Source organism: Chionomys nivalis, chromosome 3, assembly GCF_950005125.1.
Source record: "Chionomys nivalis chromosome 3, mChiNiv1.1, whole genome shotgun sequence".
NCBI lineage: Eukaryota > Metazoa > Chordata > Mammalia > Rodentia > Cricetidae > Chionomys > Chionomys nivalis.
In genome coordinates, this window is record NC_080088.1 from 87,802,005 (window position 1) to 87,816,363 (window position 14,359).

The following is a 14,359-nucleotide window of genomic DNA, read 5'->3' on the forward strand; positions in this document are numbered from 1 at the left end:
TAAAGATGTAGGAATTTACCACATTCAGCAAGAAGCCTTAAATAATTTATATTCTTTGGCAAGACTGGTGAAACCACCTCAGTTGGCCAAGCATCTTCCCCTACTACCCACCCTTTACCCTTGTGAACTTGATACTGTTACATTTCTTTCTCAATTGTACATTTTGTCAACTAGTGTCTAAAAGAGGAAGAAGGAGTAGATGGACATGTGGAACACACAGAAAAATGACCCTTCTGCCCCTGCTGCCCTTCCTCTCCCAGAACCACAGTGAATGTACCACTACTCACTCTTTCAAGATAAGAGGCTTGCCTTTCTCTGCCTCTCTTCTCAAGTATTTTACCAAAATATCTCCATAGTGTTCAATGATGGGGAACATCTAAGCACAAAACACAGAGGCACCCATGGTTGTTAGGTGTGAAGACTCAAGTCACACAAACATTTCAACTAACAGTCCTTTTAGTCACCTCTTTGAGTTTTCCACTGGTGAAGTTGGGAGACAGCAAGGCTCGAATTCTCTTCCACTCCTCATCCTTAGCTGATGTGACAGCTTTACACATTATCCCCCCTGGGCCAAAACTCTAGAATCAAAAAATATAAATATTGTTCTCTGTAAGTACAGACCTTTCCATAGTTGCAAAGTGCTAGGTAAATATTGATGTATAACAGTTTGATTGTGACTGTTTACTATGGATCAAGCCTCATCCTAGAGACAAAAGTGGTCAGAATTTCTTCACAACCTTTAAGACATCAGGTGCTCACTGGGCTGCCTGTTGAACTTTTAAACATTTTTATTCCATGATCCTTGTAAATTTAAGTCTCCCTGTGGTTTAAAAATTAGTTTCAGGGTTGGGGAGGGGGTAGAGAAGACAGGAACAAAACATAGTAGATTCTCCAGAGTTATGTAGATGGCAAATGACTTGGGGATAAATAGAAATTAGACTTTGTATCACACTATTTCTCCAACTCCATATTTACAACATAGACAATGTGAAAATTGATGCCTTGATATGGTGTGTTATCGTGTATGCATGCTCATGTATGTGTTTGTCTGTGTCTGTATGTGTGTGTGTGTGTAGAGTACAACACTGGTGTGCATTCTCATTTGGAGAACAGAGGTCTGACATCTTCCTGCATACTTCTACTGTACTTTTTAGGCAGGGTGTCTCAATGAATACAGAAGGGTCTGGGTTGCCTAGAGTAGCCATTCAGCAAGTCCCTAGGACCCACCTATTTCTAAATACTGCTCAGAAAAAACACACACATGCTGCTCCACCCAGGTTTTATATGGATGCTGGGGATCTACACTCAGGTCCTTTACCAATAGAGCCATTTCCCTAGCCTGAGACAATTTAAAGATTTGATCTTTGGGTTTTTTCTACATTTATTTTAGTATTGTTTGTATGTATGTATGCATGTGTGTATGAATGTATGTACATATGTATGCAGTGTAATCAGAGGTCAGAGGAGTAAGTTGGATCGCCTAAAGCAGGAGTTACAGGTGATTTGAGCTGCTGGATGTGGATGTAGGCAACCAATCCCCCATCCTCTTCTAAAACTTTCAGCCACTATGTCATCTCTCTAGACCCTGGTTTATTGGTTTGGGGTTGTTTGTTTAGGAATAGTGTTGTAGGAATCATTTTTCCTTAATTTTTTTCTTCAATGGTAAAAGGGAAAATATAATTCTATTTCCCTGGTGAGAACTTTGTTCTATTTTCCACATTTATACTATATATTAATGTGGAGCTTCACAACTGCTGTCATATCAAAGCCCTCAGCACAACAGGAATAAGTGGAACCGGCTTCCCTTGATGAAGGGCAGCTGTAAACTAGGCCTTCAGCCAACTCCACCACATGACCAAAAGCTGAATGAGGACCAGAGAGATAACTCAGTAGGTAAATGTGCTTGCTGCCAAGCCCAACAACCTGAGTTCATTCCCCAGGATGCAGGGGGTAGAAAGAGGGAAACACAAGGTTTCTCCAGAGAGAACAGTGGGATAGCCATGATTTAAAAAGAGAGAACATTGAACTAAGTGTCATACCTCATGAAAATTTACCATAAATAAAATCATAGATTTAAGAGCTAATCTCAAAATGATATTTTTTTACACAAGAAAATCCACACAAAAGGGCCAGGTGACTAGTCATCAACTTGACACTGTCCACACAATACACTGAGAAGGAAAATGGATACAAAATGAGAGAAGAAGGCAGGCTGTACATGGAGGGCAAGGAGCCACACTCTATTCTGTGTGTTTGCCACTGCACGAATCTAGATCTGTGAAAAACTGCACTGTACCACACAGACATAAGAAAGGACCCATGAAATAGAAAATGTAAACACAATCTAGGTGACAACAGTGTACATCTACAAGTAGAATACAATAATATAGTACATTTATACTTCCTCACTAGTAAAATGAATACCCAGACCCTGCTTGTATATTATTGTGGAAACCACTGTGAATCAACATTTATTTCTTTTTTAAATTCACTAAGTAGCCAAAGAGGTAGCAGTGCATACTCTTATACCCAGCAATCAGGAGGCAGAGACAGGCAGATCTCTATGAGTTCAAGACAGCCTGGCCTACATGTAGGGATAAGCCCCACCCATTAGGGGGCGTGTTCGCCTCAGGCTAATGTTTACTGATAAATCTGCCAGGCTTGATCCCAGCAGCCCCTTTTTTTCTGCTTTCCTGTTCTCCACAAGAACCTGTGGTCCTGTAAGTCTATTTCCCCATTAAAGCTGTATATATTTTTATAATCTGTCTGCATTCATTTATGTCGTTACATTTGGCATCCAACGTCGGGCTATTTTGTCCCCACCCCGGCACGGGGGAGGGGGGCGCCAGCTCGCTCTTTCTCAGCCTTTGTGAGCAAGTTATCTACCGGAGCTCAGGAAGTACGATTGGGCAAGCATAGCCTGCTAGCTTTCACAGCACGCTCCCGGCTCGCTTTCCCTTCCCCCACTCCAAGCCACAATACCAGTCACAGAGCAGCGACCCCCACTTGGCCCCTTATGCCTAGCCTGTGGGCCTGCCCCTTCTTTCAGACTTACTGGGGCCAGAGCACATTAAAAGCTCTCTGCCTACTTTGGCTAAGCCCCACTGCCTGAATTAACGGAAGGACCTGCGGATTTGAAGCAAAAACCGCCACAGCAGCAGACAAAGTGACCCCTTCCGCGACCAATCTAACTTCTCAGGCAGTACAATAATTTTCGTTTTGAGTTAATTGTTTCAGACCAGCTCCGGCTTAGACCACGTGGACTCAGGTGCATTTCTTTAGCCACCACTGGCAGGAAAACATCATTACAGGTAAATAATTTTCTTTTATGAATAAGAAAAATGTCTGAAAACATTACCATTCAAGACTTTAACAGCCTTTTCGATTGTACCATGTGGGAGATTTAACAAAAAGTGTCTGTCAACCCACAAATATGGATCTTTCTGGGATTCGTAGTTTTCTTTGGTACTATATGGTTTGATAATAGAAATATGATAAATTCTTTACTAGACAAGGTTGAACACATAAAAAAAATTGAGAATGACAACAATCTTCTCAAGAATCAGTTTGAAGTTCTCCAGGCAGAGAACAGATCTTTGTTTAACACAACTCGACAAACTGAACAAAATTTAGAAGAGGTACAGGCTGATATTAAGGAGAAATTCATTACTATGGAAGAGGGAACAGCTGATTTGTATTGTAAGTTTCAGTCCCTTTCTGTAAGAACTGAAACATTAACGGCTGATATTAAGGAGAAATTCATTACTATGGAAGAGGGAACAGCTGATTTGAATCGTAAGCTTCAGTCCCTTTCAGTAGGAACTGAAACATTAACTGAGAGAATCAAAACTGCTGAATGTGACAATCAGATTTTGTCTAAAGCTTATGACAGATTGGCGGAAAGATTGTCAATACAAGAAGGCACGGTTTATGCTATAAAAATTACGCCCAAAGATGAGATGCTATCTCTAATGGACAAACTTCATACTTTAGAATCCTCAATGAAGGCTTTGGAACATAATTCTGGACAGGAGATTCAGACATTGCAGAAGGCAATGGTGAATAGAATTGAAAAGATTGAGGAATTTCTAAATTCTGATGAAGAAGAGCAAGGGGTAGAAAGGCAAATTTTAACTACATCTGTGGGTAAATCTCTCTGGGACAATTCCCACAAAGCTCTACCTACAGTTCTACCTGCCTTTCCAGTAGTGACAACAGAGAAAGTAGTTGGTTCCAGAAACCCTAGGGTCATCAAGGAAGATACATGGGAACCTGTCCGTATGAGTGATCTCAAAGAAATTAAACAGGCTGTAATGACTTTTGGGATGCATGCCTCTTTTGTTAAAGAGATGCTAAAATCTTGGGCCACGACAAGAAAAGCAACTCCCTCACACAGGTTACAGCTGAGTTCTGCTGTACTTGAGAGTGGACTGCAATTGAAATGGAAATGCTTATTCAGGCAAGAGGCTAGACTTTTAGAACAGCAGGAAAGAGCAAAGGGAATTGAGATTTCCCTAGATCAAATTCTAGGAGAGGGGGTCTTTTCCAACCCTCAGTAACAAGCTAATTTGGATGAAAACACACACTCCATGTGTACTACAGCAGCCTTAAGGGCTTGGGACAGGGTGCAAGACCCAGGACAGAGAATGGAATCATTTGTCAGAGTTAAACAGGGTCAGAGAGAACCCTTTAGTGACTTTTTACAAAGACTAACTAAAACTGTACAAATAGGGATATCTGACCCAGAAGCAAGATGTATAATAATCGAGTCTTTGGCTTATGAAAATGCGAATGTGGAATGCAAAAGGGTTTTGGGACCTTTAAAGCTCAGATCAGCGCCATTAGAAGAATGGGTCTTGAATACACTGAATGTTGATACATTTGACTATGGCACTGAAGCATGGGTAGAAGAAGCAATTTCCAATGGTAAAAGGAGACATCAGAATACCAAATGTTTTAATTGTGGCAAAATGGGTCATATGAAAAGGAATTGTAGACAACGGATTTTCAGAAATAATAATAATGCATCTTTTAGAAATAACAGAAAAAGGAGGACTCAGCCTTCAGGTTTATGTAGAAGATGTGAAAAAGGCAGACATTGGACGAATGAATGCAGGTCTACAAGAGATAGACAAGGCATTCTGATACAGACCGGAAATGTGAGAGGACGGGCCTCACAGGCCCCCATGGCAAACATGGTTCAGTCATTTCCAGTTACTGCAGAGAATCTGCCTCGTCAGGACAATTAGGAAGCCCCATGCCTACTGTTACAAGTAATAATGATCAGAAAGATGAATTCCGTGTGTTTTGGCAAACTTCTATAAATGATCAAAGACCAAAGCTAAGAGTGTGTGTAAATGACATTTTTATTACTGGTCTGCTGGACACAGGTACAGATGTAAGTATCATTACCCCAGAATCTTGGCATCCGTATTGGCCTCTTCAGAATGTAAATGTTCAGTTCCTGGGAACTGAAACCCTATCTCGAGTAAGGCAGAGCATGAGATGGGTTGAATGTATAGGACCAGAGGGACAAATAGGAAAATTAAGGCCATATGTAGCCAATATTGCAATGAATTTATAGGGTCGTGACCTATTACAACAATGGAATACCTAAATTAACATTCCTGCTACTTCTAGAGCCTATATTTCTGAGAATAATATTGAAAGATATTACAAACATAGAAAACCGGCCATTCGGGCTTTACAAGAACAAGCAATTGATGTCCCTTCAGAGATACCAACAGCCTTGCCTCTAAAATGGTTGACTGAGAAACCAATATGGACAAAGCAATGGGCCTTTAGCTGAGGAAAAGTTACAGGCTTTAGAACAGCTGGTACAAGAGCTGGACATATAGAAGAATCTACCTGCCCTTGGAATTCTCCTGTATTTGTGGTTAAGAAAAAATCAGGTAAATGGAGAATGGTGACAGATCTCATGGCTATCAACAAGGTTATTCAACCTATGGGCCCTCTGCAATCTGGAATTCCTTTGCCCTCTTTATTGCCAAAAGGATGGCCTCTCGTAGTTATTGATTTAAAAGATTATTTTTTCACTATACCTTTACAAAAAGAAGATAGAGAAAAATTTGCCTTCACAGTGCCTACTTATAATAATTCTCAACCTTCGAGGAGGTACCACTGGGCCGTCCTCCCCCAGGGTATGTTAAATAGCCCCTCCCTGTGCCAATATTTTGTGAGTCAACCATTGGAAATAATATGCAAGAAATTTCCAAAATCGATAGTATATCATTGCATGGACGACATTTTGTTATCCGATTCAAACATGGATACCTTGAACAGACTGTTTGAAGAAATGAAGATACTTTTACCTAAATGGGGATTTCAAAATGCTCCTGAAAAGATTCAGAAGGGAGATTCTGTTAATTATTTAGGTTATAAAATAGGTTTGCAAAAAATTAAGACACAAAGGGCACAAATTAGGAGAGATCGCCTACGGACTCTTAATGACTTTCAAAGACTGTTAGGGGACATTTCCAGTCTATGACCAGCTATTGGAATAACACCTGATCTAATAATTCATTTGAACAAAACCTTGGATGGTGAAAAAGATTTAAACAGTCCCAGAGAATTAACAGCTGAAGCAGAAAAGGAACTGACGATGATTGAGGAAAAATTACAACAGGCACATGTGGACAGGGTAAATCCAGAGCTCGATTGTATTCTCATCATACTACCATCAAAAATTTCCCCTACAGGAATTTTAATGCAGAGAGATGACATTATCTTGGAATGGATCTTTTTACCACATAAACCAAGTAAGAAACTGAAAACTTATGACAAAAAGTCTCTGAGTTAATTATAAAAGGCAAGTTGAGACTTTGTCAACTAGCAGGCATAGACCCAGCAGAAATTATAGTGCCTTTCACTGCTGATGAACTAAAGAAATTATGGGAAGATAATGAACCATGGCAAAGAGCTTGTGCTAATTTTTTGGGAGACATTAATAACAACTATCCAAAAAGCAAGAGGTTTAACTTTATAAAGAGAACTTCTTGGATCCTTCCTCGAATCGTCCGTGATGTTCCAATAACTGGAGCTCATACATTCTATACCGATGCCAATAAATCAGGGAAGGCGGGTTACAAATCAGAAGACTTGGGTAAGGTGGAACAAAGTCCTTATGATTCTGTCCAGAAGGCAGAATTATATGCCATTCTTGTGGTGCTAAGGGATTTTAAAGAACCTATTAATATAGTTACTGATTCACAATACACAGAAAGAGTTATTTTACATATTGAAACTGCTGAATTTATACCTGATGATACAGAACTAACCTCATTGTTTATCCAGGTACAAGATTTGATTAGGAACAGGCTTTGCCCTATGTACATAACACACATCTGTCTGCCAGGTCCTCTAGCACAAGGTAATGCAGAAATTGATCAATTATTGATTGGTAGTGTGCTACAAGCCTCTGAATTTCATAAAAACATCATGTTAATAGCAAACGCTTGAAGAAAGAGTTTTCTATTACATGGTAACAAGCTAAGGAGATTGTAAAGAAATGCCCTACTTGCTCTTTCTATAACCAAACGCCACTGCCTGCAGGGGCTAATCCAAAGGGCACCCAAAGGAATGAAATCTGGCAGATGGATGTGCTCCACTTTGCAGAATTTGGCAAATTAAAATATGTTCATCACACCACTGACACATATTCAGGCTTTCAGTGGGCACCGGCTTTAAGTTCAGAAAAAGCTGATTCAGTAATCACTCATTTATTAGAAGTCATGGCTATCATGGGTATACCTACACAAATAAAGACAGATAATGGTCCTGCTTATGTCTCTAGGAAAATGAAACGGTTTTTTGACTATTACAATATCAAGCATGTTACAGGTATACCATACAATCCTACAGGTCAAGCAGTCATATAAAGATCAAATTGAACTATAAAGGATATGTTGAACAAACAGAAAGGGGTGGAAAACAGTCTTAGAAATAGGTTACATAATGCTTTGTTAACCTTGAATTTTCTCAACGCTAATGAGAAGGGAACATCGACTGCAGAAAAACATTGGATAATGGAAAAGTCTACTGAACTAAATCAACCAGTTTATTTCAAGGATGTGCTGACCTCACAATGGAAGCCAGGAGATGTGCTGTGTTGGGGAAGGAGATTTGCTCTTGTCTCCACAGGTGAGGAAAAATTGTGGATACCATCAAAATTAATAAAGGTTCGTTTTGATGAAGAGAAACCTCTTGGAAGAGATAAATAACAATTCAATCACATGGGTGGCGATCATACTGATGGTAAGTAATACAGATAGGTTGGGGGCAGGGTTCTCTTCTTATCTCCACAGGAAAATACTCATCTTCAAAGAATTTAAAGGACCCTGAATATTTAATTACTGATGGAGGGACATGTTCTGTAAGTATTAATTTATATATATATATATATATATATATATATATATATATATATATATGTTTTAACCTTTCTTTGTCTTTCCTCATATCTGTGTCTTTCTTTATATGTCAGTATATGTCCTTGTTGTTAATGTTTAAATTTCCCATAACAAGCAACAAATTTTCCTACAGTAATCTTTGAAATTTCCAGGATGAAGATGGGGCCCCATGACATCAACTCAATCTGGTTTTTATGACGTCATGAATTTTTTTTAAAGCGCTAATATTAGATCTGTTTTTTGGTACCAACTACACAAGACAATTTCGAATGGTGCACATTTTTGACAACACTCTGGCCAGACCTTCTCAAAATGCTCAGAGACTAGTTACAATTTTCTTAGGTCAAAGGTTAATTTGGTAATTTTACCATCATTTGCTTTCACAGGAACCCCTAAGAAGAACATTGCCCCCATGTCAGCTAGAAGCAATCTTAGAGGACGACATCCCCTCTCCCAACAGAGTTTGCCCTCAGGGTTAGGGACATCTTTAGTGGTTGGTTTAGGGTTGAGGGAATGGGGTGATATTTTATGGAATTAGGGGTATTTAAACAAAAGAAGGGGGATTAACTGGTTTTATGAGATGATTGGTATTTGTGAATTACTGTTTATAGAAAATAGTATTGGTACTGTTTCTTGTATATTGATATATTGAATATTGAATGTGACTGTTCCTACCTCTATTTTTGTATGAGTATGCTTATAACTTTGTCTATATTGTATTGATACATCTACCATATTACAATGTACATTTCTACCTCTGATACTATTTATATAATGACATTGTTTACAGTTGAAGATCATTGTCTTCATATATTGCACAGCTGTTTATTCTTTTAGTCTTCAAGTTAGATAGGTATTGAGAATTATATGTTTGTCATATTTATTTTTAGGTTAATCAGGTCTTTTAGATACATAGAGATTATATTTAGTATAGATAGTATGATCTTCAGCCTCTTCGAAGAGCTGTAGAAAATGGCCTTTAATCTAACCTAAAATTCTGTCCAACGAGACACAATTACTCCTGGCAATGCCACTCTACTTCCGAGAGAACATTGAGCACTAAAGACACTCCACTGGGAGCTTGTCTTCTTGGCAGAACTGGCCTTTGGGTTAAGAAAAGCCCATACCGAAGTACTCTACAACATATGGGTACCGGAGATCACTTCCTTCGTTTATCCCCAGCAGCACAGACATTAAGGACAACATTGAATAAATGGGACCTCCTGAAACTGAGTAGCTTCTGTAAAGCAAAGGACACTGTCACTAAGACAAAAAGGCAACCCACTCACTGGGAGAAGATCTTCACCAACCCTGCAAGAGACAAGGGTCTGATCTCCAAAATATATAAAGAACTCAAGAAACTAGACTTTAAAATGCTAATGAACCCAATAAAAAAATGGGGCACTGATCTGAACAGAGAATTCTCAACAGAAGAAATTCAAATGGCCAAAAGACACTTAAGGTCATGCTCAACCTCCTTAGCGATAAGGGAAATGCAAATTAAAACAACTTTGAGATACCATCTTACACCTGTCAGAATGGCTAAAATCAAAAACAGCAATGATAGCCTTTGCTGGAGAGGGTGTGGAGAAAGGGGCACACTCATTCATTGCTGGTGGGAATGCAAACTTGTGCAACCACTTTGGAAATCAGTGTGGCGATTTCTCAGGAAATTTGGGATCAACCTACCCCAAGATCCAGTAATACCACTATTGGGAATATACCCAAGAGATGCCCCATCAAATGACAAAAGTATCTGTTCAACTATGTTCATAGCAGCATTGTTTGTAATAGCCAAAACCTGGAAACAACCTAGATGCCCTTCAATGGAGGAATGGATGAAGAAAGTGTGGAATATATACATATTAGAGTACTACTCAGCGGTAAAAAACAATGACTTCTCGAATTTTGCATGCAAATGGATGGAAATAGAAAACACTATCCTGAGTGAGGTATCCCAGACCCAAAAAGAGGAACATGGGATGTACTCACTCATAATCGGTTTCTAGCCATAAATAAAGGACATTGAGCATATAATTTGTGATCCTAGAGAAGCTAAATAAGAAAGTGAACCCAAAGAAAATCATATAGTCATCCGCCTGGAGAGGGGAAGTAGACAAGATTGCAGGGCAAAAACTGGGAACTTGCGGGTGAGGTGGCAAGGGGCAAAGGGGAAATGGGATGAGAAACATGAGAAGGGGAGGATGGGAGGAGCTCGGGGGATTAGGATGGTTGGGATATAGGAAGGGAGGATACGGGAGCAGCGAAGTATATATCCTAACTAAGAGAGCCATCTTAGGGTTGGCAAGAAACTTGACTCTAGAGGGGTTAGCAGGTGTCCAGGGAGATGTCCCCAGCTGGTACCTTGGGCAACTAAGGAGAGGGAACCTGAAATGACCCTATCCTATACTGATGAATATCTTGCATATCACCTTAGAACCTTCATCTGGCGATGGATCGAGGTAGAGACAGAGTCTCAGTTTGTAGCAACGGTCTGAGCTCTTAAGGTCCAAATGAGGAGCAGAAGGAGGGAGAACATGAGCAAGGAAACCAGGACCACGAGGGATGCACCCACCCACTATGACAGTGGAACTGATTTATTGTGAGCCCACCAAGGCCAGCTGGTCTGGGTCTGAATAAGCATGGGTTGAAACTGGACTCTCTGAGCATGGCGGACAATGAAGGCTGATGAGAAGCCAAGGACAATGGCACTAGGTTTCGATCCTAATACATGAACTGGCTTTGTGGGTGCTTAGCCTGTTTAGACGCTCACCTTCCTGGACATAGATAGAAGACCTTCGTCTTCCCGCAGGGCAGAGAATTTGGACTGCTCTTCAGTATCGAGAGGGAGGGGGAATGGTGTGGGAGGAGGAGAAGAGGAGTGGGGATAGGGGGAGGGGAGTGGGGGAGGGGGCAATATTTGGGAGGAGGGAAATGGGAAACGGGGAGAAGGTGGAAATTTTAATTAAAAAAGAATAAAAAAAGAAAAAGAAAAGCCCATACCTCACTGACAAAGATACAGAATATCCCTAAGTGGATGAAACAGGATTGTCTTACCCTGCAAAGACAGGGTAGGATAGTTCTAAGAATGGTATGTTAGTTATGTTAGGCCTTAGCCAAAGTTGGTTGACTCAACTTTGCAAACAAGACTTTGGGTGATTGCCCAGGTAGTCAGTTGTCTCTGTCAATCGTTGCACAATTTGGATATCTCTCGTTTGTTAAATAATATTTATTCCCTTCTCAGATCTTTGATGGAGTTGAAGATTATATAATTGTAGTTACCCTCTATGTTATTTAGACTCCTTGAGATAGAATGTTTAGCAAAAGTTTTGTTCTCAATATTGTTTGTTATATTTATTATTTGTTATTATTGTATATAGTTGTATTTGGTTTAGTTCTGTCTTATTTAGACAAAAGGGGGAGATGTAGGGATAAGCCCCACCCATTAGGGGGCGTGTTCGCCTCGGGCTAATGTTTACTGATAAGTCTGCAGGGCATCATCCCAGTAGCTCCCTTTTTTCTGCTTTCCTGTTCTCCACGGGAACCTGTGGTCCTGTAAGTCTATTTCCCCATTAAAGATGTATATATTTTTATAATCTGCCTGCATTCATTTACATCATTACACCGACAGAGTAAGTTCCAGATTAGTCAGAGCTACACAGAGATACACTGTCTCTAAAAAACCAAAGAAAACAAACAAAAAAATTTAAATAGGAAAAATTAAAGGTTTGAATTCTTAAAAGGGAGAGTCTTGGGTAATGGTTCCACAGTTAAGAGTGCTTGCTGGTCTTCAGGAAGAGCCAGGTCCCAGCACCCATGACAGGCCCCTCCAACTGCTTGGAACACTAGCTTTAATGGATCTCCACCTTTTTGGCCTCCACAGGAACCTACACATGTATGGCATTTACTTTTATAGACACATGCAGTGGGACAATGGTCTTGTACTCTTTAAAGGTTGTCAGTTGTACTGGTTTAATAAAATGCTGATTGGTCAGTAGTCAGGTAGAAAGTATAGTGGTAGCAACCAGCCAGTAAGTAGAGGTGGGGTGACAAGAAGAGGAGAATTCTGGGAAGAGGAAAGACTCAGTCTGCATTCCTCACCCAGACACAGAGGTAGCAGGATGAGACTGCCTTACTAATAGAAGTTACCAAGCCATGTGACTAGCACAGACAAGAATTATGGATTACTGTAAGGTGTAAGAATTAGTTAACAAGGAAGCCTGAGATAATATGTCAACCAGTTTATAATTAATGTAAGCCTCTGTGTGTTTCTTTGGGACTGTGCAGCTATAGGACCGGGCAGGATAGAACCTCTGTCAACAGACATACATATATACATATAAATAAAAATAGCAAAAACAAGTCTTTAAATTTTTTAAATTAAAAAAGTTACCTACCCGTCGGTTTGTGAACACAGAATAGCAGTCCTTCACTAGTACATTTTTGATCATCTCTGTGTCCATGATAACTAATACAGGTGTTTGACCATCATGTAACCTGTGCAAAGAACACAGCTGATTAACTGAAGCCAGTTTCTGAAGTGGGAACCCCAAATCCTCACTTTGATTCCAATGTTACATGACCCTCACTCTGGTTATACAACATGTTGTCACACTAATTCCAAGTCCAGCTTAGGGAGTCTGACCACAGACCCATGGAGTCTTTGTAAAGTGACAGGTGATGTCATTGAAGACACAACGAGTCACTTAAAGACAAAACAATTTGTAGTGGGAATCTCGTAGAGTCATTGTATCTTGGGTAAACATTAGGATGAAAAAGTTGTTTCTCACTGTATGTATGATAATGGCAGAATATATTAGTTTCTTGTTCAAGGCTCCAAGACCTTGAAGAAATCATAGTCGGGAACAGTGATTGTTTTCTATGAGTTATAGTTGTTTTCTCTATGGGATTTCCATTCATTGCATGTCTTTTGTCACAGTACTACCAGGCACGCTTGGAGGGCTTGAATATTGGCTACTGCAACAATGCACAATAGGGACTGGAATTGCAGGGGTGTGATTATTTCTTTCATAGAAAATATAGAATAAATCAAAGCAGCTTTGGCATGAGAAACTTGTTGTACCCCAAACACAACCTTTGTGTAGTATCAATAAATACATTTCTTAACCGAGATTTGAGGTTTAGTTCACAAAAACTGTTCCTCCCTGTTGCAAGTGAGCCTAAAATTAAATTCTGGAATTTCTTTCCTTTGAACATCCCACACAACAGAAAGCACCAGACATTTGGTGCCCAGTGTCATGAATTCAGAGATGAGAGAGGTCTCGATACTCCAGGTACTGGTGATAGAGGATGCTCAGAGCAGGCAGTTCTCCAGTATAGGATCAGGACTTGGGGATTTCCCCATCTCAGGTGCAGCAATACGCTGGTTACTTAGTGTTTGTTAAAAGGAAATGGAGTGAATGTGAGAGAAAACAGCTTACAGAACTGTTGGTAATAGTTACCAGACATTGTTATTGGTCTCATGCAACTCCCTTCAATGAAAACTTGGGGTACGGAAGCGAGTGTTGAGAACCTAATGAACTCATGTGAGAGAGGAGCCTATATATCCCAGAGAGGAGTCAAGATTTGCTCTTTATGTAATTTGACCTCAAACACTCTGGATGCAGGCAGAGTGAGGAATCACAGAAAGGTCCATCTGAATTTGAACAGGAAAGTAAAAAGGAAAACATTCAGGCTAGCAATTGTCAGTCAGCAGAGGAGGATGTTTCCTCACAGAAAGACGGGAATGTTGTTTCAGAGAAAGAAGAAAGTGAGGAGGGTCAAGGTAACAAAGATGAGACACTCATAGGAACAATTGATAAATGGGACCTTTTGAAACTGAGAAGCTTCTGTAAGGCAAAGGACATGGCCAAAAAGACAAAATGGTAGCCTATAAAATGGGGAAAGATCTTCATCAACCCCACATTGGA

General features: G+C 40.0%; 1 protein-coding gene across 1 annotated transcript in view; it reads right to left on the bottom strand.

Annotated features, from left to right (window-relative positions):
- Positions 1–14,359, bottom strand: part of LOC130871370 (cytochrome P450 3A11-like) — a 44,069-nt gene that overhangs the window by 24,115 nt on the left and 5,595 nt on the right. Inside the window, exons 4-6 of the mRNA XM_057764711.1 lie at positions 12,827–12,926; positions 465–578; positions 288–376 (exon numbers count right to left, since the gene is read on the bottom strand). Of these exons, the coding sequence (XP_057620694.1) occupies positions 288–376; positions 465–578; positions 12,827–12,926 (303 nt within the window). The remainder of the gene's footprint in view (positions 1–287; positions 377–464; positions 579–12,826; positions 12,927–14,359) is intronic.